This window comes from Pygocentrus nattereri, chromosome 20 (assembly GCF_015220715.1).
Source record: "Pygocentrus nattereri isolate fPygNat1 chromosome 20, fPygNat1.pri, whole genome shotgun sequence".
Lineage (NCBI taxonomy): Eukaryota > Metazoa > Chordata > Actinopteri > Characiformes > Serrasalmidae > Pygocentrus > Pygocentrus nattereri.
The window spans coordinates 26,997,064-27,022,169 of NC_051230.1; the positions used below are offsets into that span (position 1 = coordinate 26,997,064).

Here is a 25,106-nt window from a genome sequence, read left to right on the forward strand (position 1 = left end):
CTGTGAATTCTGTCTGTATACTGCCACCTGCTTACTGTTCTGTGTACAAACATCTAAGTTAGTAGAGCAGGAGGTAGAAACATGCAGTGTCTGTCGGAAGAAACAGAAAGCCTTCATCTTGGTCTTATATTTTCTTGTCACACTGATCTTTGGGAACTGTTGTCTGTAAGTAATTGAGCATTGTTAATATCAACCTGTATTTAACATTTTGTCACAGTGCAGTATGTTTTGAGATGAACGAGTAACGTATACTGATTATATGTACACATTTCTGTTAATATCTTCAGTTTTTTAAAAATCGGTTAGGAAGACCAAGAAGTACAGTTTTCATTATAGCCAGTCAGAAGTACAGAAACTATATAATAATAATGCCAGCACATCTGTGTGTTCTAAATCATCAAAAGGCAGCAGACAGTCACTTCTGAGTTATGCAGCCATAAAAGCCTGACCTAAGGTAGAAGCTGCCCATGCTCAATTAGCCTTTGCTGAGCAAGAAGCTGTAGTTATAAAGCAGATAATTTAGCTTACATCTTCTGCAAAGTCAGGAAGTCATCAATGCTGTTGCAGTTTCTGAAGAAGTATAAGACCTCACAAGTGGGGTATTTCATAAAAAATGCCCTGTCATTCTGATGAAGTAGAAGGCCTCCATCTTGGTCTTATCTAGTCACACTAAGCCTTGGAACCTCTTTGGCTAATTGGTAATTGAATTGTGAACATTTGTTTGCATAAAGCTGTATTCAACATTTTGTAACATTGTATAAAGTTTTAAGGTGAATGTTAAGGATTTTTGAAACATAAGCTACACAACTTCGTTTATATGCTCAAATGCAAGTGATTAGCTAGATTGCTTTAGGGTTGTGCAAATAATACGTGAGCCTGTATAGTTGTAAGTAGTAATGTATGCACAAATTTCTAGTCACATTTTCAGTTTTCTAATAAATGTCTGCTTCAGTAAAGACATTAAGAAAATTCAAGCCTAGATGTTTCAATAAGAAACTATAAACAGTCTGAACATGGCACAGTCACCGATCAGTGAAGTGGGGATTTTGTTTCACATACCTTGCCAGTCTGTATTCAAAAATCTCAGCAAATTTGTGGGCCAGAGGAAAAAAAAAATAATTTCATTTTTATTAGTGGTCTGCTATAACCTGAACTAGACATCTGCTGCAAGTTCATTAAGGCTTAGGCTAAATTTCTGAGCTGCTGAGCTAATGTTAAGCTGTATATATTGATTGAAATGCAGCTAATGTGTTTGGTGATATGACTGGTGTGGAATTGAGTAGAATTGTGTAGAACACATTACGTTGCAGTGCATGCTGGGGACTGTAGTGCAGCACATTGTGGAACAGGCTAATATTAATAGAAAATAAAAACACTTGTGTGGGCCAGAGAGGATTGTGTTGAGGGCCTGATCTGGCTAGTGGGCTTTGTGTTTGACATATGGACCCTTAGAGATATGAAGGATCGTATAATTAATTATAATCTCTGGAATAGTTTATACATGACGCATCAAGGCGTAATGAGTTCAAAAAAGCTTTAGGACTTTTTGAGCTCACATTGTGAGTTTGGAATCATTTTGTTAATGAGAGGATGTGATGGGGGCGGTTTTTCAATAATCCCAGCCATTTTTGCCATGTAAAAATTCATGCAGGAGTTAGACCATATTGCTGTTTAGAGTGCGGGAAGAGTTTCTCCCAACAGAGAAATCTTCTCTGCACATTCACACAGGAGAGAAGCCGCATTACTGTTCAGAGTGTGGGAAGAGTTTCAGATATTCCAGTACTATGACGACACACAAGTGCACTGAGAGCAGTTGTGGAAATGGGCAGTAATAAGTGTAACCATAACACATTCCAGAAGTAAAAGTCTGCAGAGAATTTTTCCAGCCCAGAGGGTGGGGGGGGGGTCGGGGTGTGTGCTGGAGCCTATCCCAGCGATCATCGGGCAGAAGGCAGGATACACCCCAGACAGGTCGCCAGTCCATCGCAGGGCAAGAATGGAAAAGAATTTAATTAATAATATTTATAATATGGCAAAAAGAGTAGAAAAGCTCCACATTCAATAATTTAAGTTGTTTGCTTTCTACTTTAAGTATACATAAGGTAGCATTTCTGTTCCAACAGTGAAAGTTTTAACAAACACATGGCAGTGTGCTTGGCTTCTTGCACCCCTCTTTTTCTTCTTTAATTTTTCATGTTAGCCAATTAATGCCAATTGCAATGAAAGAGCCACTTTCTCTTTCCTTTTAATGTTTAGATGTTCTCTGTATGATGTATGTATGGAGCGTTTTTGTTTAAGAATGTAATAAAACTGAATAGAACTGAAATGTTGTTACTGAGTTACACGATTATGAAGGACTGCAAGACATTAAGACATATGCAGCAGAAAGTCACCTAATGGTGATGTTTTTTGCGATGCTTGGGAAATGATTGCAAGAAGACACTGTCCAGTTTTGTTTCTGAACCAATCAAAGTCTGCATACAGGTTTTGATTTTTTTTTTTTTTTTTTTTTTTTTTGTGGTAATATACAATCAACAGGCAAAAGAACTATTTCCACATTTTTTTTCCATTTGCAAAAAGAAAAAATAAACCAAATAAATAAATAAATAAATAAAATAATAAATAAAAATAGAAATAAATAAATAAACACCAAATACACCACACACATTAAAATAATACTAAACACATTAAATAATAGTAATTTTAAAATAATAAAATAGTTTACATTTCTTATATCTAGATGGTCAATTAAAGAAGTAAAAGTAAGATCAGGTCATGGTTGCTAAGGTCGTTATCAGTCCTATTCATATGGATAGAGGAAGGGTGAGCCTAGGTGTTCGGGAGACTTTTTAGTTTTTCAAAATACAAGATCACTGGGTCCCATGTCACATAGAATTTTTTTGTTGAGTGTTTACTAGAAAACCTGATCTTCTCCAGCCCAAGGAAAAGCATAAGGTCACAAAGCCATTGTGAAACCAATGGGGGACGAGGTGATTTCCAACTAAGTAGGATTCTTCGTCTGGCAAGAAGTGAAGCAAAGGCAATAGCTTCTTTGATCCTGTTTGGAACACGAGTGCAGCCGCTGATCAAACCGAATATAGCAAATTGAAAATCCGGTGCAACTTTTAATTTAAATGCTGCTGATAGACATTCTGCAATTGTGAGCCAAAAATTATATAATGTTGGGCAAGACCAGAACATATGAGTAAGGTCAGCTCTAGCAGTGCGACAGCGATCACAAAATTCATCTACCCCATTGTAAATTTTTGACAATTTAGTCTTGGAGTAATGCATTCGATGGAGTACTTTAAACTGGATAAGATTAAGTCGGGCACAAGATGATGATGATTTATTGATCATATTCAGAGCAGACTCCCAGGTGGTATCTGATAATACTACATCTAACTCTGTATTCCATGCAGTTCGTATACGATCCATTCGTGCTTTATCAGTATTGATAATCATATTGTAAATTCTTGAGATCAGACCCTTGCTAAACACTGACGATTCAAGAATTTTCTCCCAAATGTTTTTAGATGGTAAAATTGGGAAGTTTGAACATTGACTGCGTATGAAATTCCGGGTTTGAAGGTAACAATAAAAAGATGAGGATGATAACTGAAAATTCGATGCAAGGTCAGTGAAAGATGCGAAAACTCCGCTAATGTACAGATCTGTAAATCTAATTATACCCTTACTATGCCAGACACTGAAAGTTTGATCCATTTTTGCAGGAATGAATAAGTGATTATTACATATAGGACCCAAGTTAGAGAACTTGTTGAAGCCAAAATGATGTCGGGAATTGAAACCATATTTTTAAAGTAGATCTAACAACTGGACTTGATGTACAAAATGAGATGGGTAGAGGTAAATTAGTAGTAACTAGAGCTAACAATGACGAATGAATACAGGAATTTGCTTCTAAGATACACCAGTCTAACTGTGGGCACTGATACCATAGAACTATCTTTTGTGCATTGGCTGCCCAATAATAGTACGAAAAATTAGGGAAAGCAAGACCTTCTATACTTCTTGGTCGCTGAAGAAGATTCCTATGTATTCTAGGGGTCTTACATTAGCATTTGGCTGACGCTCTTATCCAGAGCGACTTACAATTTGATCATTTTACACAATTGACCTGATCGCTCTTATCCAGAGCGACTTGCAATTTGATCATTTTACACAATTGACCTGACTGCATGTCTTTTGGACTGTGGGAGGAAACCGGGGAACCTGGAGGAAACCCACGAAGGCACGGGGAGAACATGCAAACTCCACACAGAGAGGACCCTGGTCACCCGGCTGGGGAATCGAACCCAGGCCCTCCTTGCTGTGAGGCGACAGCGCTACCCACCACGCCACCGTGCGGCCAGACCCTCCCAGACAAATGATAATAACTGTTTATCAAGGGAAAAAAAAATCTTTTGTTAAAAAAACAGGAAGGCTTTGAAATAGATACATAAACCTTGGCAAAATCATCATTTTAATACAGTTTATTCGGCCTACTAAAGATAGACGTAAAGCATGCCACTTCTGAAGATCTTGTCTGAGTTTATCCAGAAGAGGTGTAAAGTTTTTAGAGTAGAGTTCTTTAAATGAGCGAGGAATATATACTCCCAGGTATTTAAATCCTGTTAACGATGTACAAAGCAGTAAAACAGAGTTTGGATTAAACGTGTCAGTGCAATTTAAAGGGAAACATATGCTCTTTGAATAATTTACTTTATAACCAGAAAAACTACCAAACTGGTCTAACATTGTAATAACTTGTGGTATACAAGATGATGGGTCTGATATATATATTAAATCATCTGCATACAGAGATACCTTGTATTCTATTCCCCTTCTGCATATGCCTTGAAAGTTGGTTGTAGTCTTGAGAAAGATTGATAAGGGTTCGATAACTAATGCAAACAAACTCGGGCTCAAGGGACACCCTTGCCTAGTAGCTCTAGAAAGAGAGAAGAAATCAGAGTTTAATCCATTGATAGTTACACAGTCTGTAGGGGAGGTATATAACAACTGTATCCAGGAAATGAATTTTGGACCAAATCCAAAGCGTTTTAATACTGCAAACATATATGCCCATTCCACTCTATTGAATGCTTTTTCAGCATCGAGCAAAACGATAGCCTCTGACAGTTCAGAATGTAGGGAGCTGTATACAACACTGAGCAGTTTACGTATATTTGCAAATGAAGAACGTCCTTGCATAAATCCAGTCTGATCAGGAGAAATTAAACTAAGTATAACCTTTTCCAATCTAATAGAAAGATGTTTAGCCAAAATCTTGACGTCTACATTCAGTAATGAAATGGGTCTATAGGAGCTACATTCCATTGGATCTTTACCTGGTTTTAAAAGGAGTGTGATGGAGGCTTCAGTTAAAGTCTTGGGTAAACAGCCAGATTGTAATGCGTAATTGTACATTTGAAGAAGTAGTGGGGCTAACTTACTAGCTAATTTTTTTATAGAACTCAATTGGATAGGCGTCAGGCCCCGGGGCCTTGCTGCTTTGCATTTTAGCAATTGAACCCAAGATCTCTTCAATTTTTATCGGCTCCTCTAGTTGAGCTCGAACTATTTCATCTAATTCAGGAATTTTTAGATCTTCTAAGAAGGTGGTCATTTTTGAAAGGTCTTGCGGGGCTTCTGATGAGTAAAGTTTCATGTAATATTCTTTGAAAATGTTATTAATTTGTGTTGGGTCTTTAACAATATCACCACTCGAGCTACAAATCTGAGGGATAAGCTGGGCCGCTGACCTGGCCTTCAACTGTCGTGCTAGGAGCCGACCTGCTCTTTCTCCATTTTCATATATGTATCCACGTAATTTAAAAAGGGCTTGTTCTGCTTTGTCTGTAGACAATAGATTATACTGTGACTGGAGCTTAATCCGTTCTTTGTATAGATCTGGAGAAGGGCAAGTCGAGTATTGATGATCCATCTTGTTTATATTACTAATCAGTTGATTTTGCTCAAGTATTTTGGCTGAGTTGAGCATAGAAGAAAAAGCTATTATTTCCCCTCTGATAACTACTTTCAAAGTTTCCCACAAAATTGAAGGAGATGTTAGATCAGATTTATTTTCCAGTATAAAATTATCAAGAGCTGCCAAAATTGACACGCAAAAGCTTTCATTTGATATTAACGCTGTATTCAATTTCCAAGGAGTATATGATTTAGGGGTTGAGTGGATCATTATATCCAAGATAGAGGGGAGTGGTCAGATTCTACTATAGCATGATACTCTACATCTTTAACACAGTGGAAGAGGGATTTATCTACAAAAAAATAATCTATTCTCGAGTAGGAATGGTGGACATGAGAGAAGAATGAGAAGGCCTTTTTATCAGGGTAGATGACACGCCATGGATCAATGCAACCAATCTGGGACAAAAATGTTGACCATGTCTGCACAAATTTTGATGTAGTAGATATTTTAGGGTTGGAACGGTCAAGTACAGGGTCCATTGCACAGTTTAAGTCTCCACCAAAAATTGGACGATATGAATTTATATCTGGTAGAAGAGATTATTTTATTAGCAAAATTAACATCATCCCAGTTAGGAGCATATATGTTCAGTAAGAGGACAGGAACATGATGGAGCAATCTGGCTACTATAATAAATCTCCCCTGTGCGTCAGAAATTACTTTTTGAGCAGAGAACAAAACCTTTTTATGTACCAAGATGGCAGCACCCCGACTTCTAGTGTTAAATGAAGAATGAAAAATCTGCCCTATCCAAGGTTTTTTAAGTCTGCTATGGTCAATATTACGCAGATGTGTTTCTTGTAAGATGTGTAAAAATTCTTGCTCGTTTAACAGGACCGTTTAAGCCTTTCACATTCCAGCTGACAAATCGAGTAGCAGCCCCTTCTCGTATTAGTTTAGCGTTCACCCTACTGTCCATATATACACGTTTTGGAAATAATGGAGTGACTGAATACCTGATGTTGACCTGACCTTAACATATCGGACAAAGTTTAAAAAAGACCAGTAAAAATACACAAAAACACCAAACAATATAACACACATAATTAATGCCTATGCTAACCTACCAAGATTTGGTTAACTGCAGGCTACAATATTAAATCACACTATGCTATAGAAACTCCCAATATTATCAATAAACTGAACATTACACTGTAGAGGAGACCAAACACCTGTAAAATCTATCGATACTTGACAAGTTAAAACCCCCCAAACTTATACATAGTGGTGATCACCGACTGGAAAACAGTCCCACTCAGAATAATGGCATCAATCCAAATAACAACAACAACAACAACAACAGTAATAGTTGTAATAGAAAAAGAAAGCGCCTACCGTTGCATATTCAACACATTATCATGTTGATCGCTTAAAGAAGCCAGTCCGAGTTCTGACAAGTAGCAGGCTACCAGTTCGCAGCCAGCAGTTCGCAGCTAGCAGTTCACAGCCAGTAGTTCGCAGCTAGCAGTTCACAGCCAGTAGTTCGCAGCTAGCAGTTCACAGCCAGTAGTTCGCAGCTAGCAGTTCACAGCCAGTAGTTCGCAGCTAGCAGTTCACAGCCAGTAGTTCGCAGCTAGCAGTTCACAGCCAGTAGTTCGCAGCTAGCAGTTCACAGCCAGTAGTTCGCAGCCAGTTCCATGTTTGAGTAACGTAGTCCAGTTTGCCGTTCAAGCAAACCAGTCAGTCCCGTCAGTGATGACCTCACTTAGCTGGGGAGAACCGTTCATTGAAGAACGCCAGAGCTCCTTCTGGGGTATCAAACGTAAAGATCTCTGTGTTTAGGTGTATTCGCAGGCGAGCTGGGTACAGCAGTTGGAAGCGAACCTTCTTTTCAAAAAGAAGGTGTTTAATCTCTTTGTATGCTGCGCGTTTCCTTGACAGGGCCGCGCTCAGATCAGGGTAAAATCTCAGAGTGCCTCCGTTGTAAGTTACTCAATGCTCTCTTGCCCATCTAAGCACTTTTTCCTTCTCCTTGTATCGGTGAAAGCACACAACAAACGGCCTAGGAGGTCTGCTTTCGGTTTTGGTGCAAGTGAGCGGTGAGCCCTTTCCAGCTCCAGAGGCTTATCAAACACTTCATCTCCCATAGCCTCCATCAGCATGAACTGTGTTGGGTCTTGGCCGTCTTCACTGCCTTCTGGAATGTTTATAATGCGAAGGTTGGATCGCGGCCGCCATGGTTGCTAATTTGCCGGCTAGGCTAGCGGAGGCCCTGGTCGCTGGAGGTTGGGTGTTCTGCGCCTTTTGCTTTACACTGCTCATATATCAAACGAGGATTTTATGTTTTAGTTTATGAGGCTTTTAGGCTTCAAATTCACGATAATAAAAGTTAAAAGAGAAAGTAATGTTTGGAGCTCCTCACACGCACGTCCTCCCTCTACGTCGCCATACCGGAAGTCTCCGGTTTTGATTTTTTAATGATGAATCTGTTTGCAGTTCTGTATTTAGATTGTCTAATTTACATATAATTTAAATTAGGGATGCACCTGTATGAGAATTCTGGGCCAGTGCTAACATCCAATATTTTACATATACATATATTTACATTTTGGTCATACAAAATTGCCTTCTATAAGCACACACTGTTCTTGCTTGATTGCACAGCTTAATATTGTTAATGCCCACCTGATAAGCTGATTAAGGCTATCAAATTATCCTAATTCTTTTAATGTTGGTAACATTTCTGATAAGGTCATTTCTCCTCTCTTATCTACAGTTTAATACTATTCAGTCGGCTTTCTGTTTGCCAGCTTCCTTTTCAAATGTTCCCATTCTTTCTTAAATGGTGCAGCAGTTACATGCTGAAGCCTTAGGTTCCAAACTGCAACTGCTGCACCATTGAAGGTCGAACAAGAAAATTTGAATAAGAATCTGAATATTGTATTATTTTTTTTATTTTTATTTTTTTTAAATGTATTTAATCAATCAAATTACATTACTGAGAATTTTGTGTACAGGTCTCCCTCTAAGTAATAATAGATGAACCATTGTAGGATATTTTGACAACCTAGCACAATTCTTCACTGGCCATGAAAACCAAAACTCAAAAGACTCGCATCAGATGGCTGTGGTAAGGCTAACGGAGGTCTCAAATCCTGAATGAGCAGTAAATATGAGTCTCTGCCATGTTGTGTAGCTCCAGAAGAGCTAAGTTGGAAATAAAACAGTGACTGAGTTTGGTGTGACTTGAGATGTTTGAGCAGCCATTAAAACACAACATCCTCCACAACTGAGAACAGCTGATCATCCAGAGCAATACATTTCATCACCTTTGTAGCTTTTGGTCTGATCAACCAGCTGAGTGAGTCTGCCCGACACCAATGTTTTTTTTTTTTGTTTTTTTTAATGAAAACAATTATCATCCGATACCAATATGATTCCAATTTAATCATGAATCTTTAATTAAATTAATTCCTTTTTGATAGGAAGGGGAACATGCCTGCAGCTTATGTTTTAGTAAGCCTTTGCTTGCGAGGTTGTGTTTTTGTGCAAACATGTTAACCTGTAGAGATTAGAGATTTTATTTATTATAGTGCATCTTTTGAAATTTACTATGTGGTCTTATATTTTTAGCTTTTGGGGTATATTACACAATAGAAATTATGAATGGGCATTTTTTTCATGCATTTTAAATTTCTTATCATGGTTATGCTGTGGTAAATAACCCAACATTCCATAAGCATTAAATTGCTTCAGCAAGACCAGGACTTCTCAGTTCTCTGACTTTTAAAACTGCTGGTTTATATTTACATACATATATATATGTAAGTTGGGACGTTGTGTAAAACATACATAAAAACAGAATACGATGATTTGCAAATCCTTTTCAACCTATATTCAATTGAATACACTACAAGATAGACAAGATATTTAATGTTCAAGCGGATAAACGTCATTGTTTTTTGCAAATATTCACTCAGTTTGAATTCGATGCCGGCAACACGTTCAAAAGAAGTTAGGACAGGGACATGTTGACAACTGTGTTACATCACCTTTCCTTTTAATAACACTCAATAAGCTTTTGGGAACTGAGGACACTAATTGTTGAAGCTTTGTAGGTGGAATTCTTTCCCATTCTTGCTTGATGTACAACTTCAGTTGCTCAACAGTCCGGGGTCTCCGTTGTCATATTTTGCGCTTCATAATGCGCCACACATTTTCAATGGGAGACAGGTCTGGACTGCAGGCAGGCCAGTCTAGTATGTCTCAATGTTGGTTTTCTGCCTTGCCGCTTACTTGCAGAGATTTCTCCAGATTCTCTGAATCTTTTGATGATATTATGGACTGTAAATGATGAAATCCCTAAATTCCTTGCAATTGCATGTTGAGAAACGTTGTTCTTAAACTGTTGGACTATTTGCTCACGTAGTTATTCACAAAGTGGTGAACGTCACCCCATCCTTGCTTGTGAACGACTGAGCCTTTCAGGGATGCTCCCTTTATACCCAATCATGACACTCACCTGTTTCCAATTAACCTGTGCACCTGTGGAATGTTCCAAACAGGTGTTTTTTGAGCATTCCTCAACTTTCCCAGTCTTTTGTTGCCCCTGTCCCAACTTCTTTGGAACGTGTTGCAGGCATCAGATTCAAAATGAGTGAATATTTGCAAAAAACGATAAAATTCATCTATTTGAACATTAAATAATTTGTACTTTGTAGTGTATTCAATTGAATATAGGTTGAAAAGGATTTGCAAATCATCGTATTGTTTATATTTGTTTTACACAACGTCCCAATTTCATTGGAATTGGGGGGGGGGGTGTGTGTGTGTGTATGTATGTGTGTGTGTGTATATATATATATATATATATATATATATATATATATATATATATATATATATATATATATAAATAAAAATATTGTAGGAATTTTAAGAAATAAATTATGGTGGAATATATTTATTTGGTCACACACAAACAAGCAAGATTTCTAGCTCTCACAGACCTGTAACTTCTTCTTTAAGATGCTCTTCTGTCCTCCACTTGTTACCTGTATTAATGGCACCTGTTTGCCCTTGTTATCTGTATAAAAGACACCTGTCCACAGCCTCAAACAGTCAGACTCCAAACTCAACCATGGCCAAGACCAAAGAGCTGTCGAAGGACACCAGGAAGAAAATTGTAGACCTGCACCAGGCTGGGAAGAGTGAATCTACAATAGGCAAGCCAGTTGGTGTGAATAAATCAACTGTGGGAGCAATTGTAAGAAAATGGAAGACATACAAGACCACTGATAATCTCCCTCGATCTGGGGTCCACGCAAGATCTCATCCCGTGGGGTCAAAATGATCATGAGAACGGTGAACAAAAATCCCAGAACTACACAGAGGGACCTAATGAATGACCTGCAGAGAGCTGGGACCAAAGTAACAAAGGCTACCCTCAGTAACACACTACGCCAAGAGGGACTCAAATCCTGCCGTGCCAGGCGTGTCCCCCTGCTTAAGCCAATACATGTCCAGGCCCGTCTGAAGTTTGCCAGAGAGCATATGGATGATCCAGAAGAGGATTGGGAGAATATCATGTGGTCAGATGAAATCAAAATAGAACTTTTTGGTAAAAACTCAAGTCGTTGTTTTTGGAGGAAGAAGAATGCTGAGTTGCATCCCAAGATCACCATACCTGCAGTGAAGCATGGGGGTGGAAACATCATGCTTTGGAGCTGTTTTTCTGCAAAGGGGACAGGACGACTGATCCGTGTTAAGGGCAGAATGAACGGGGCCATGTATCATGAGATTTTAAGTCAAAACCTCCTTCCATCAGTGAGGGCATTGAAGATGGAACGTGGCTGGGTCTTCTAGCATGATGATGATGATCCCAAACACACCGCTCGGGCAACGAAGGGGTGGCTCTGTAAAAAGCATTTCAAGGTTCTGGAGTGGCCTAGTCAGTCTCCAGACCTCAACCCCATAGAAAATTTGTGGAGGGAGTTGTAAGTCCGTGTTGCCCAGCGACAGCCCCAAAACATCACTGCTCTAGAGGAGATCTGCAGGAGGAATGGGCCAAAATACGAGCTACATTGTGTGCAACCCTGGTGACTTCTGTCATTGCCAACAAAGGTTATACTACAAAGTATTGAGTTGAACTTTTGTTATTGACCAAATACTTATTTTCCACCATAATTTACAAATAAATTCTTTAAAAATCCTACAATGTGATTTCCTGTTTTTTTTTTGTTTTTTTTCTCATATTGTTATACAATATATATATTGTATATCATTTCCTTATATACAATGAAAAGCTTACTTTGCTCCTCGCTAAGAATGCCAGATATAACATTAAGAATATAAAGAGTATATATACAACCATATATATTAATCAAGAAATAGTGCAATGTATAAATTACAGTGGTATGGGTAAATAGTGCTGTGCCTTGCCGGGAACATGATTATCTGCAGCAGAAATGAGTAGTAAAGTGCGATAGTGCAATTGTAAACATGTGCTACAGTTAAAGTGACAGTAGTTGCAGGTTATTCCTGAGGAAAGAGTTCTTTACCAGTGGGGTACACATCACACGTCTGTACCTAAGTCTGGCAGACCGAAGTGTGAATAGTTATTTCTGGTTCAGAACTCTGATTGCGGTGGGGAAGAAGGAGTTCTTTAGCCTGGAGGTCTTGCACATCATACTCCTATACCTCCGTCCTGAGGGCAGAGGTTTGAACAGACCGTGCTGGGGGTGGGTGGGGTCTTTGATGATGGAGGCAGCTTTCCTTTGGACTCTGTGGTTGTAAATGTTCTGCAGAGAGTGCAGTGGAGAATTGGTGATCTTCTCTGCAGTCTTCACCACTCTCTGTAGGCATTTACGATCCATCACGGTCAAGCTGCCGTACCACACGGTGATGCAGCTGGTCAGGAGGCTCTCAATGACGCAGTTGTAGAAGTTGCTGAGGATCACCGGAGACATCCCAAACCTCCTTAGCCTCCTCAGGAAGTACAGCCGCTGTTGAGACTTTCTGACTAGCTGCTTGGTGTTCAGTGACCATGTGAGGTCTTCGCTGATGTGGACGCCCAGGTATTTAAAGCTGCTCACCCTCTCCACCTCGAGCTCCCGGATGAAAAGTGGCCGATGAGGTCTCCTCTCCTTCCTCATGTCCACTATCAGCTCCTTTGTCTTGTCCGTGTTGAGGATGAGGTTGTTATCATCACACCATGACACCAGTCTGGTCACCTCCCTCCTGTAGGCTGCTTCATCTCCACCAGTGATACGTCCTATCACTGCTGTGTCGTCAGCAAACTTCAGGATGATGTTGTCCTTGTGGGAGGCGACACAGTCATGGGTGAACAGGGTGTAGAGAATAGGGCTGAGGACGCAGCCCTGTGGAGTGCCGATGTAGGTGGTGATGCTGGCTGAAGTCCTGTTGCTGATCCTGACAGACTGGGGCCTGCCAGTCAGGAAGTCCAAAAGCCAGTCACAGAGGGTGGGGTGCAGGCCGAGTGTGGAGAGTTTGTGGGTGAGTTTGTGTGGGATGACCGTATTGAAGGCTGAGCTGTAGTCAACAAAGAGCATCAGCTCAGCCTTCAATACGGTCATAGGTGAAGTGTATCTATGATGAAAATTAGACATCTCTCATCTTTCTAAGTAGGAGAACTTGTACATAAAAAGAGAACTGCATCCATCAGGTTTATGTTTTTGTTCTAGAATTGCATCTATTTCAGAAGCAGAATTACTTTATTTTTACAAGGTACATATATATAAAAATCTGTCAAGAGTAAGTGCACAAATGTTTATGTAACATGCTACAACAGACTAGAAATATAATACAGACAAAAAAATGATCAAATTAAACAGTGAAAGTAAAAATAAATTATAAACTCAGTAAATACAATAGAGAATATGCAACATAAGTTGTTAATGTGAAAGGAGCTAAATATGTGCAGTCAGAAGTACACTACAGTAAAATCTGCATGACATGAACATTTGTATGGTTAGAAAGGTATGTTTATTGGCTTTAAAAAAGTGAATGTGCTTTAGTGTTTAAATGTTTTATTTGGTTATATTTTAAAGATTTTTTTTTATTATTATTTTATTTTGTATGAAGGAAAGAAGTGCTTTTTCATATTTGTGTGAAAAGGAAGAGACTGAAGCTGTAGCGTGTTTGTATTTGTCACTCTTCTATGTATCCGTATTGCATCACCCATAAAGAAGAAACAATACAGTGAGTGATGAACTGCATTTGCGATAAGTTTAATTTCTTTCAGAATGGTTGAGTTGATCCTGCCTTCTGAGACTAAATCATCTGCTTAACTAGCAGACCCCAATTCTAGTGCACATCCAGTTCATCACATCTGGCAGCCTTTCTTTTTTATTTATTTATTTTTTTAAATTAAACTTTATTTAAATTTCATCAAACTACAGAAAAAGAACAGAGCATAGAAAACCACAAAATTTACATCACTTTTTTTAGTTTTTTTTTTTTTTTTTTTTTAGATAGTTCCACATATCTGTGTCCTTAACCAATATATTCATTGTCTTCAGTCTTTTCAATTCAGTTTCAATGCTTTTAAAAACAGTTTCACTTGAAACAAACTGTTGGTCAATAGTCATTCTATATCTTGTTTTCCAAAGACTTTAAAATACAAAGAACCATCCACAAAAAAGTCATGTTTGTCTTTAGTCATATTTTCTGTAAAAATCCCATAAATAGATTTCATATTTATTTATATTCCAAGTCCCATAACTTTCACTTTATCCCACACTTCTCAAGAACAGTAGGTCTAAAAGAAAGTGCTGTAAAGTTTCTTCCTCTTGGTAGTCTGGCACGGGGCGCAAGGTTGTCTTAACAAAACAGCTCCACCTTACCACTGTTCTCACTGGAAGTTTTCTGACCACTATTAACCACAAAGTATCTCTCAGCTTTTCTGATATATTTTTACACAAAAGATTGTTTATGCACTCTTCATTTTCATCTCCTATAAGGTTTCTAAAATCTACCATTTTACCATACATTGTATCAACAAATAATATATAAATACTTCTATTAGTCATTAACCCAATCTATATCTAAGTGTTTATATTTATTAACAAAGTTTCCATAGAGTAATTTGTAATATGGTACTGATGTTCTAGCTCGGCCCTTTTTTTGTTTCCAATTAGTAATATTTCCAATCCATTCAGCTTGCCGAGAGATACCATTTGCTATAATTTTACAACACCACGTGGCATGATCCCATCCATTCATTGTACTGCTTCATAGAGTGGCTTTTCTGGGGGTGCAGAATAAACACCCCAGTTCTTTCTGTTGGCTGACACTACTGGTCCTTGACTGCTGCCACTTCCCAGCAAATACCATCAAATGGTTTATTCTGAGATGTGATCTTACATTAGATGTATATTCTAAATATATTATCATTATTTTCATCTTATAATTACAGTATCAACCAGAGTGACAAAGCAATCTGTCACTGTCCTATAATTACCTGTATTGGGCAGGAACATAGTCAGGAATTCTGTGTATGGACAATGCTGACCATTGTCTGATCATTCTGTTAACATTCAATGAATAACTGTAGGCTGAGCCTACCCTAATTGTACCCTAAATATAAAAGAACCTATAACAAAGCAAATGTGGTAAGGTTCGAATTGGTTGTTAGGAATATCCTTGGGCAGATATCCTTCACACTAAAGATCCACAAAAAGCTTTGTTCTTAGAAATTGTCTCAGGCCCATGGCTTGTGTTTTACTCTTAGAGTGGTATCTCCAAAACTTTTTTACAGTTTAACCCTAGATAACCCAACTACCATGCAATCCATGAAAACTGAGCATAGACTCTATTAAAATATCTTTTTCTTTAATCTTGCACAATTTAAGCATTATGGGAAAAAATTAAACCATATTATAATGTTAACTTAGCAAAACATAAAAATTATATGGATCTTCTTTGGAGAACAATTTATGGTATTTTTTTATTTAAAAAAAATAAACTATTGCCTAATGAATTTAAGGTTGATGGGGGGTCTTATTATGCCACTAACTTTAATGGCTTTTTCTCTAAAGTTACTAAACTCTGGCCTCCAGAATTTTACCCATCATCTATATTTCACTTCAGTTAAAGAATTCTTCAATCAATGAAAATTTTCTTCTCTTACTGGTTACAGAAGATGAGGCATGGGTGATGTTATTTTACAGATTCTTACCCAGCCAATGATAACATTGGTGGAAAACTGACAATACCCTTGAATATATTGTGAAATCTTTATCTCATTTATTTTTAATCTCTGAATTGAAAAGGGAATTATTTCACTTAATTTAAAATAAGATCATTCCTGTTTACAAAGATGGTGATTCAGCTGTTCTCAATCATCATAAGATTTTCTATTCACTATTTTCTTTACTATTTCTATTTTGCCTGTTCTATCAAATGTATTTGAAAAGCTTAAAAGATTGATCATGCATTTGAATAAGCGACATATTTTATATATACGCACCAGTATGGATTTAGAAAAAAACACTCATCATATATAGCTCTTATAGATTTAGTTAATGAGAATAGAAAGGAAAAAGCATAGGTATTTCTTAGACTTATCTAAGGCATTTGACACAGTTAATCAGCATATTCCTCTTCAGAAGCTTTCACCTCTTGGAACAAGAAATAATGCACTGCTGTGGTTCATCAGTTACCTTAAAGCAGTTTAAACCAATTTTCATTTTCTACCTATAATTTGTGGCATACCACAAGGCTCAATTCTTGGGCCCTTATTATTTTTTTATATATACTAATATTATAATAGTTGGGTCACTGCCAAGTGGGAAACAGCCTGACCCCATGCAGGAGGGCAGTGCCTGCCTTCCTGGCGTTGCACTCAAGCCTAAATCTTTGGAGGCTAGGTGTACTGGCAGCAGCAGTTGCTTGTTGGGAAATGCACAGGCCCACATTCTTCCCCTAACTTTCTCTGTCTGAAAGTCATCCTTTTATGTGGCCCCAGACAACACACCACCCTGCAGGCCTTTGTCAATTTGGGGCCAGTAAGGAGTTTTCTAGATGCCATGTTGGCTACTGATCTGGGCCTGCCCATTGAGGCTCTGAGCAACCATTACCTGTGATGACAATTGATGGTCTGGGTTCTGAGACCATTGCCTACCGCATCAGACCGATTACTTTGCAGGTGGACTCTCATAGTGAGAGTACCGTGCTATATTGTACCCAAGCCCTGATTCGTAACGAGTATTGGGGTTCCCATAGTTGAAACTGCTCAACCCTTGCATTAACTGTTCCACATTCTCTGTGTATGAGTGAAGTCCTTGGTGTAACGGCCATTGTTTAGGCAGTCCCGGGCTTCCAAAGAGAGCTACGCCTGACCTTTCTGGGGTTCCCAAAGACTACTTGGACCTCCAGGAGGTCTTGTCGGGATCCAGAGCAGTCCAGCCTCCACCCTGGGTCTCCGACGTAGTATTATGTTACAACTAATTAACTTTTTAATTGATATTTATTTTTAATTTAATCTGTTTTCTAATAGCCTTCCGCCCAATGACCGCTGGGATAGGCTCCAGCAGCACCATGTTTTTCGAATATGGTCAGAGCTTCTCCCCGGAGCGCTGTCTTCACTCCTTCTCTCCAACCATCCTAGGGTTTCCATTGGCTATCATTATAGCTGCTATGTTAAATTTACTTTTTGACACCTCTATGCTTGTCTGACAAGGAGCATTTTTACGACTTCTCCATGATGGCTTTTTTAATTTAAGAGTTACGACCTGTTCCTGCTCGCTGCTTATCTATCTCCTCACTAAAAGCTAGCTTGCTTTTAATAAAAAGGCCGTATTTCTTAAAGCTCATATCTGCTCATCTCTCAAGGCCTTATATGCAGTGCCTGACATGGACACCTCTTGCCTAGAAGCATTAGGCCTAACTTTCCTACCCAAGGCAGCCTGGGCCTTAGTTACAATGACTCTGTACTGTAGCTTAATAGTTTCTAAATTAATAATTGCTGCAAACCTTTTATTAATGATGAAGATATTTTTGGGATAAATCTCTGCAGTCTTTAGTAAAGTCAAGTCACCAAATAGTATGAAAGAAGGTATATGATGTATAGGTATACAAATGAATATCAAAATATCTTCCAGTTCAAAAAACACTTTAAATACAGTAATTTTGCCTTAAACCTAAATAAAACCATGTCTTTAGCACATTTCAGATAGCCCTCACTTAAATCTGATATACAGCAGCTTGTAGTGACTGATTTTAGTTTAATTGGCAGGCCTGCTTTAAACTTCAGCTTGAGGACACATCATTGGAATTAAAAAACCCACATGATTCATTCAGGTTAAACTCTAAACTTCAGCTAAGCTAAAATGGTTCAATTGCCCCATTAATAATATGCATCAAATAAATATTACACACCTTTTTTATCTTCTTTGGATTTTTTTTCTGTGTGATGATAAAATGGTATGCCTGAAGTATTACAAACATAACTTAAGACAAGTAACATTTTTATCGCATTTCATAATTCTTAGTAGTGCTTAAGAGTGTTAATTGTGGGTGAATTTTGTGAATAAAAATTGAAAGGATGAAAATGAATTTTTATTCTTCAGTGTGGAGTTCAAAACATTATTAAAATACACACAGATAACAGGACTCCAACAAACATGCAAGACCTGGTAGACCACCAAAACTCCATCAGAAAAACAATACTTAAACTAAAATCTTCGAGAGTTCGTTGAAAATCAAGCTCCACTCTTGCTTTAGCTCTGTGCTGTGGTGGGCCTGACTGCTGGCCTGTATATCAGAGCCACACCAGAGAAGCTGGATGCTCTCCAAGGTGCTATAGTGATACAAAGTCATTGTGGACAGCAGCTCCACATGCTACAGGGAGACCTTCAACAGCTGACATCTGGTCTTCACTCCTAACACTCTTGTAGTCTTAAGTAATTTTTTTTTTACTAGATATTATATACCATATATTTATTAATAATAATAATAATATTTAGATTTGTGGTATTAATTAGATGTGTGGCGCTAGTGGTTCTATTTTGTCTATTCCAACTTATGCATTACAATATTTAATTTTAAGAGATTTAATATCACGTACCTTACATTTCTCAAAGTCCTAGACTTACAAAGATTTTTACTTGTTACTGAAATGTTCATCGTCTTTCTACACATTACAGATAATTCCAAGAGGCTGAAAATGAAGAGAAACTTCCCTCAACCTGAAACAGTACCACCACGGTTGCATCCAGCAGTGGTGAACGAAGTTTCCAAATCATGTACTTGAGTTAAAGTAGAGATACCCAAAGTAAAATATTATTCCAGTAAAAGTAGAAGTTCCTACCTTTAGACATCCACTTTAGTAAAAGTACAAAAGTATGTTCCTTCAAATTATCAAAAGTACTAAAAGATTAAATACGAATCTAATGTCCTATTATCATTTTTGTAACAAGTCTCTTGCTTCATGAACTCATTTTAGGTGAAAATCCTGCAGTGTCACTGTTGGTAAACTAATCTTTTAATAGAATGTCATTAATTAGTGACACTGATGTCTATTAACATGATCATAAGCGCAAAACACTGAAGGCAAACAGTTTCCATCAGGTAGAACTGAGTGGCTCTAAAATAACATTTTGTGAACAAGCAATGTTTCAGTTTATTTGTAACTTCGTTACAAGTTAAAGTTGAGTAAAAGTTGCTTTAAACTTAGGATCACAAATGAGTTTTCCTTTACTATACTCCATCTGTAGGTCTCTGTTCATAAACAGAAACTACCAAAAACAAGTTTACTACAAAATGCAAGTGTTTGTATAAATTCAGAAAAAAAAAAAAAAAAAAAAACACACGTCAGTCACAACTGCATATGTGTACATATTTCTATATTGTGGTCTATTTACACAGTTAGGTTAGTTCATCATTTATGTTGAATAGATACTCCCAAATTTATATGCTGCTGCACTAACGTTGAACCGTGTGCTGCACTGGGTCGGTATGTCCAACAGATCAAAACAAGCTCAAAACAAACTGCGCTGTGCTCTGATTGGTGTTCTTGCTTCACGCTTCTCTCGTTTTGACATGTTACATGTAGTGGAGCAAAAAGTAAGATATTTGACTTTGAAATGTAGTAAAAAGTCTCCCAAAATGGAAATACTTCAGTAAAGTATAGATACATGAAAAAAGTACTTAACTACAGTAATGAATTACATTTACTTAGTTAGTGTCCATCACTGGCATCAAGACTATTGCACCTGTCCTAGTCCTCCCTTCCTACTGCCCCTGATCTACCATGCGAGTACACAAAATAATCGATTAGAGGAAAGGAGCAGGAGGAATGGAGAGAACAAGCAGAAATCAGGGAAATGGGAGAGCTGATTCTTTTCAACATAATTACATTTAAACTCGACTACTGATGAGTTGAGTATATCACAACACTCACTTGAAAGCACACCCCTAATACTCTGGTGTCTAATCACGGCTGCTACACAGAGCCAACTCATTTCACAATTGTGTATTTTTTGAACAACTTTTTTTTTGTTCTATAAGTACAACATGCATAACACAGAAAATATGTAAACACAAAAATAATACAGAAATGTAATATAATTGGGTTGCTCCATGTCTGTTCTCTCTAGGTGTGCATGCAGTAATTTCACTTGGAAATCTTTAGAAGACCCCCTGGGTAACTTACACACATTAGTCCTCTGATGAAAGCTGATTTGACACGTGTTTGGAGAAGCTTCTCTTGTCTCCCCTGGTATTCAGACAGTGTCAGACGGTGTCACAAATATGGTTTCCAAGACAGGTAGGAAAAGGTGGTAAATTTCAAGGTGTCTGAACACAGCTTTTACTTGAATCTGAGATGTAAGCAGTTTTCTCCAGACTCCGGGCACGGTGTTATGATTACACTCCGTTATGCATATTTCAACCACTGCTCTTCGTGCACTTGTGTGTCTTCGCAGTCTTTGAATGCCGGAAGCTCTTCCCACACTCTGAACAGTAATACGGTTTCTCTCCCGTGTGAATGCGCTGGTGTTTTAGTAGAGTACTCTGTACAGTAAATTTCCTCCCACACTCTGAGCAGTGATACGGCTTCTCTCCTGTGTGAATGCGCTGGTGTTTTTGGAGACCAATCTGTTGATTAAAACTCTTCCCACACTCTGAGCAGCGATACGGCTTCTCTCCCGTGTGAATGCGCTGGTGTCGTTGGAGAGTACTCTGTACAGTAAAACTCTTCCCACACTCTGAGCAGTGATACGGTTTCTCTCCTGTGTGAATGCGCTGGTGTCGTTGGAGAATGATCTGCTGACTGAACCTCTTCCCACACTCTGAGCAGTGATATGGCTTTTCTCCTGTGTGAATGAGCTGGTGTTGTTGGAGATTACTCTGTTTATTAAAACTTTTCCCACACTCCAAGCAGTGATATGGTTTAAAGCCTGTGTGAATAAGCTGGTGTCGTTGAAGATGACTGTGTACATTAAAACTTTTGCCACAGTCTAAGCATTGATACGGCTTCTCTCCTGTGTGAATGCGCTGGTGTCGCTGGAGATTACTCTGACGACTAAAACTTTTTCCACACTCTGTGCAGCAGTGATTTCTCGCTTTGCTATGTGTCTTTGTTAGTTTCTGAGACATGTTCATGTGGAGGGTGCCAGATGACGTTTGCTGAGTACAGGAGCTTCTCCCGGAAACCATATTCTTATATAATTCTGTTTCTGCAGCTTAACAAATTGGACGCTAGCAACAAGGGTAGACTTGAAACATGGTGTCAATCATTTCTGGAAGAGTAAAGGGGGGAAAAAAGCATTGTTAAATGTAACAAAGTATTCTGAACCAAATCATAAATGCTTTACTCGCATCAACTTACCAGAAGTCTAAAAAGAAAGAATAAACTTTCACCTGATGTGGGGAAAGTCTATCACATAATCACCCCAACTCCTCCAATAGACATATAAACTCCTGGTCTACGCTGAATGTCAGAGAATCCTGTGTGTGTGTGTGTGTATGTATGTGTGTGTGTGTGTATGTATGTATGTATGTGTGTGTGTATGTATGTATGTATGTGTATATATATATATATATATATATATATATATATATATATATATATATATATATATATATATATATATATATAAAAAATGTGACCTCTTGCTGAGAACAAGTTAAATTACATGTACTTTCCAGATGCACTGCCTACACTTTAACCAGGTGAAATTAAATTATTTAAGAATACATTAAACCAATTTAATGAGTTTATACAAGATTTAACTTTAAGTAATTTTATTATCAATTTCTTGACTTTCTAATGCAAAGATGACTTCTCAATATAGAACATGTTTTGTCCCCTTTTTCAAGAATCAGTGATGGAAAAAGCTACAGAGCCCTAGAAAAGACCTTGAGCATCCTTGTCAGCACAGCCGGTTTGATCATATAAAATCGTAAAGCTGGACTAATTATATGCAATTGGAATATTCATGGATATTATTATATAAATATTCAGACCTAATTGTGCAATGCAAGATTGCTCAGACTGATAATAAAGGTAAGAGACAAGCCAGCTGTCCCTTCAGAAATCAGGTTGACTTGAAAGCACCAGGAACAGCCACAGAGAGACCAATAAGCGAGGAACTACAGCGATAGGTGATGGGTTATTAGGCTTTAACCCGAAACAGCTGTTCCTTTTTGGAAATAAGAGAAAATAATTATACTGTACCAGCGAGGATTTTGTACAGGCAGTTTGAGGGTCGCTACGCTACTGTATAAAACACTGACCCATGTCTGAACCAGGCAAAGTAGAAAAACCTTAGCGACCAAATATTCTGGCCCAAACGCTCACTCGGCCAAGTTTAAATGCAGCTGCTTCTGTGTTGTCTAATCTTTTTTTTTATAACACATTAAATCGTATTTTCAGAATGTGTCTCCAGCTGTTTATCTCAGAGTGAATGAAGAATAAGTGTCAGTGTCGGACAGCCTCCTACCTTCAATAGTTCAGCTCTTCTTTCTGCTCCTCCAAACACACTGTATGAGCGCGAAGGCGTGGACTGCCACGACACAACCTTCTGCTTCTCCGCTTTAAAGCAGTCGGAGAAAGTTAGAAACAGAATTAGCGCCACCATCTGGCCTGAAGCGGCTTCACACTGGAACCGCGGTGGTTATTTTAAATCCACCCGTTTTCAGTCAAGCACCGCCTCCAGCGCTCTGACTGGGCATGAATAAACTCCCTGGCGCGTAGCAATAAATAAGTCTGACTACTTCACTGTATTTACCAAGACCATCAAGTGAAAGACTGTGAGGCTCTGAAGTGTTGGAAGTGTGGGGAGCTTGGGCATAGAGGTGAAGAGTGCAATCTGTGCCGGGAATGAGGCCTCACTTACTTTAAACGCCCAGGTTCTAGCAATAAAGCACGGGGATCAACACCACCGCAGTCTGCTGAGACCAAAATCAGGAGGCCATCAGGTGAACACCACACCTTAAACCAGTGAGGTCATCCAGAAAGTCCACAGCATTGAGGGTCCAGTCCAGATTACAGCAGGGGTGTGCAATATTATCCACAAAGGGCCGGTGTGACTGCAGGTTTTCACTCCAAAGTGAAAGCTGGAGCACACCCGATTGACCAGCTGGTCTTAGTCTTCAAACATTTTATCAGGAGACGTCCAGGTTTGTTGGAGTGAAAACCTGCAGCCACACTGGCCTTCTCCGGATAAGTTTGGACACCCCTTGCTTTACACAAGATTTAACATTTTAAGTAATTTTATAATCAATTTCTTGAGATTTTTTTTTAATGCGAGTATGACTTCTCGATATAGAACATGTTTTGTCTCTTATCTCAAGAATCAGTGATGGAAAAAGCTACAGCGTCTTAGAAAAGACCTCGAACATCATTGACAGTGCAACTGGTTTGATGATGGAAAATTGGAAAGCTGGTTTGATTATATGCAATTGGAATATTCATGGAATCACATCTAAATGTCCACAATGAAAGATTGCTCAGACTGCTAATAATAAGTCGATAGGTGATGGTTTATTAAGTTTTAACCCGAAACATCTGTTCCTTTTTGGAAATAAGAGAAAATGGATGTGCTGTACCAGCGAGGATTTTGTACAGGCAGTTTGAGGGTCGCTACGCTACTGTATAAAACACTGACCCATGTCTGAACCAGGCAAAGTAGAAAAACCTTAGCGACTAAATATTCTGGCCCAAACGCTCACTCGGCCAAGTTTAAATGCAGCTGCTTCTGTGTTGTCTAATCTTTTTTTATAACCCTCTAAATCGTATTTTCAGAATGTGTCTCCAGCTGTTTATCTCAGAGTGAATGAAGAATAAGTGTCAGTGTCGGACAGCCTCCTACCTTCAATAGTTCAGTTATTGTTCACGTTACTCCAACAACGCTGTATGAGCGCGGAGGCGTGGACTGCCAGAGCCGGTGTATGAGGAGCCTGGCCACTCCCTATTCTTCCCGTTATATCACAAACAGGACGGCCAAGCAGCAGAGGGCGCCTGCGAGGGAGTCCTCAATGAATGGGAGTGAATGGAGCTCAACGGCTAAAAACGAAGAGTTAAATAGTTTCTAATCACTCGCCCAGAACGTTTCTTTAATTTTAGAAAGCAGAAGCATGTATTTCACAAAAAAAAATAAAGAAAATTAATCTATATATTTATTTTTTTCGACAGCAAACGGGTTTAGGGCAGCAGAAGGCGGGCTTTACTGCTAGAGAGTGATGATTGACGGGCGAGCGGAGCAGCTCATTGGCTGTTCCTGCTCACTGATGTCATGGACAGACACGAGGCGCTGTTTTAAACTCCTACAACTCGAGTTTAAAAGCTCTTAAAAATATAACAGCGGTGTTAAAATGTTTTACGACATTCACTGTTCAGGAAATAATTGCAGTCTTTTACATTAAAATGCTTAAACATTTTTAAACTATGATTTTACTCAAATGCTCCATATCAACCCATTCATTTTGGACTCACTCGGGAGCGCCCTCTAACGTTTGAGAGAACCGGAGGCCCACAGTGGTAATTCCATTCTCCTCTCTACACATTCTCTGGGACTGCCGCGACACAACCGTCTGCTTCTCCGCTATAAAGCAGTCGGAGAAAGTTAAACAGAATTAGCGCCACCATCTGGCCTGAAGCGGCTTCACAATGGAACGGTGGTTATTTTAAATCCACCCGTTTTCA

The 25,106-nt window shown here is 38.6% G+C and overlaps 1 protein-coding gene across 3 annotated transcripts; it reads right to left on the reverse strand.

Moving 5' to 3' along the window:
- Positions 1–20,275: 20,275 nt before the first annotated feature.
- On the reverse strand, positions 20,276–24,349 carry LOC108411820 (zinc finger protein 3-like). 3 transcript variants are annotated; one of them, XM_017683574.2, is made up of 3 exons: positions 24,274–24,349; positions 22,903–22,994; positions 20,276–21,699 (listed from the first exon to the last, which is right to left on the reverse strand). In XM_017683574.2, the coding sequence occupies exon 3, from the start codon at positions 21,614–21,616 to the stop codon at positions 20,846–20,848; it is 771 nt and encodes a 256-aa protein (XP_017539063.1). In that variant the 5' UTR covers positions 21,617–21,699; positions 22,903–22,994; positions 24,274–24,349; the 3' UTR covers positions 20,276–20,845. The 3 variants fall into 3 exon arrangements, with proteins under 3 accessions (XP_017539063.1, XP_017539064.1, XP_037387706.1); XM_017683575.2 differs by lacking the exon at positions 22,903–22,994 and having other exon boundaries at positions 24,274–24,324; XM_037531809.1 differs by lacking the exon at positions 24,274–24,349 and having other exon boundaries at positions 22,903–23,057.
- Positions 24,350–25,106: the final 757 nt, after the last annotated feature.

What these genes read in the sequence shown, in the direction of transcription:
- LOC108411820 (XM_017683574.2), bottom strand. Translation starts at nt 21,616, where the DNA reads ATGGTTTCCGGGAGAAGCTCCTGTACTCAGCAAACGTCATCTGGCACC.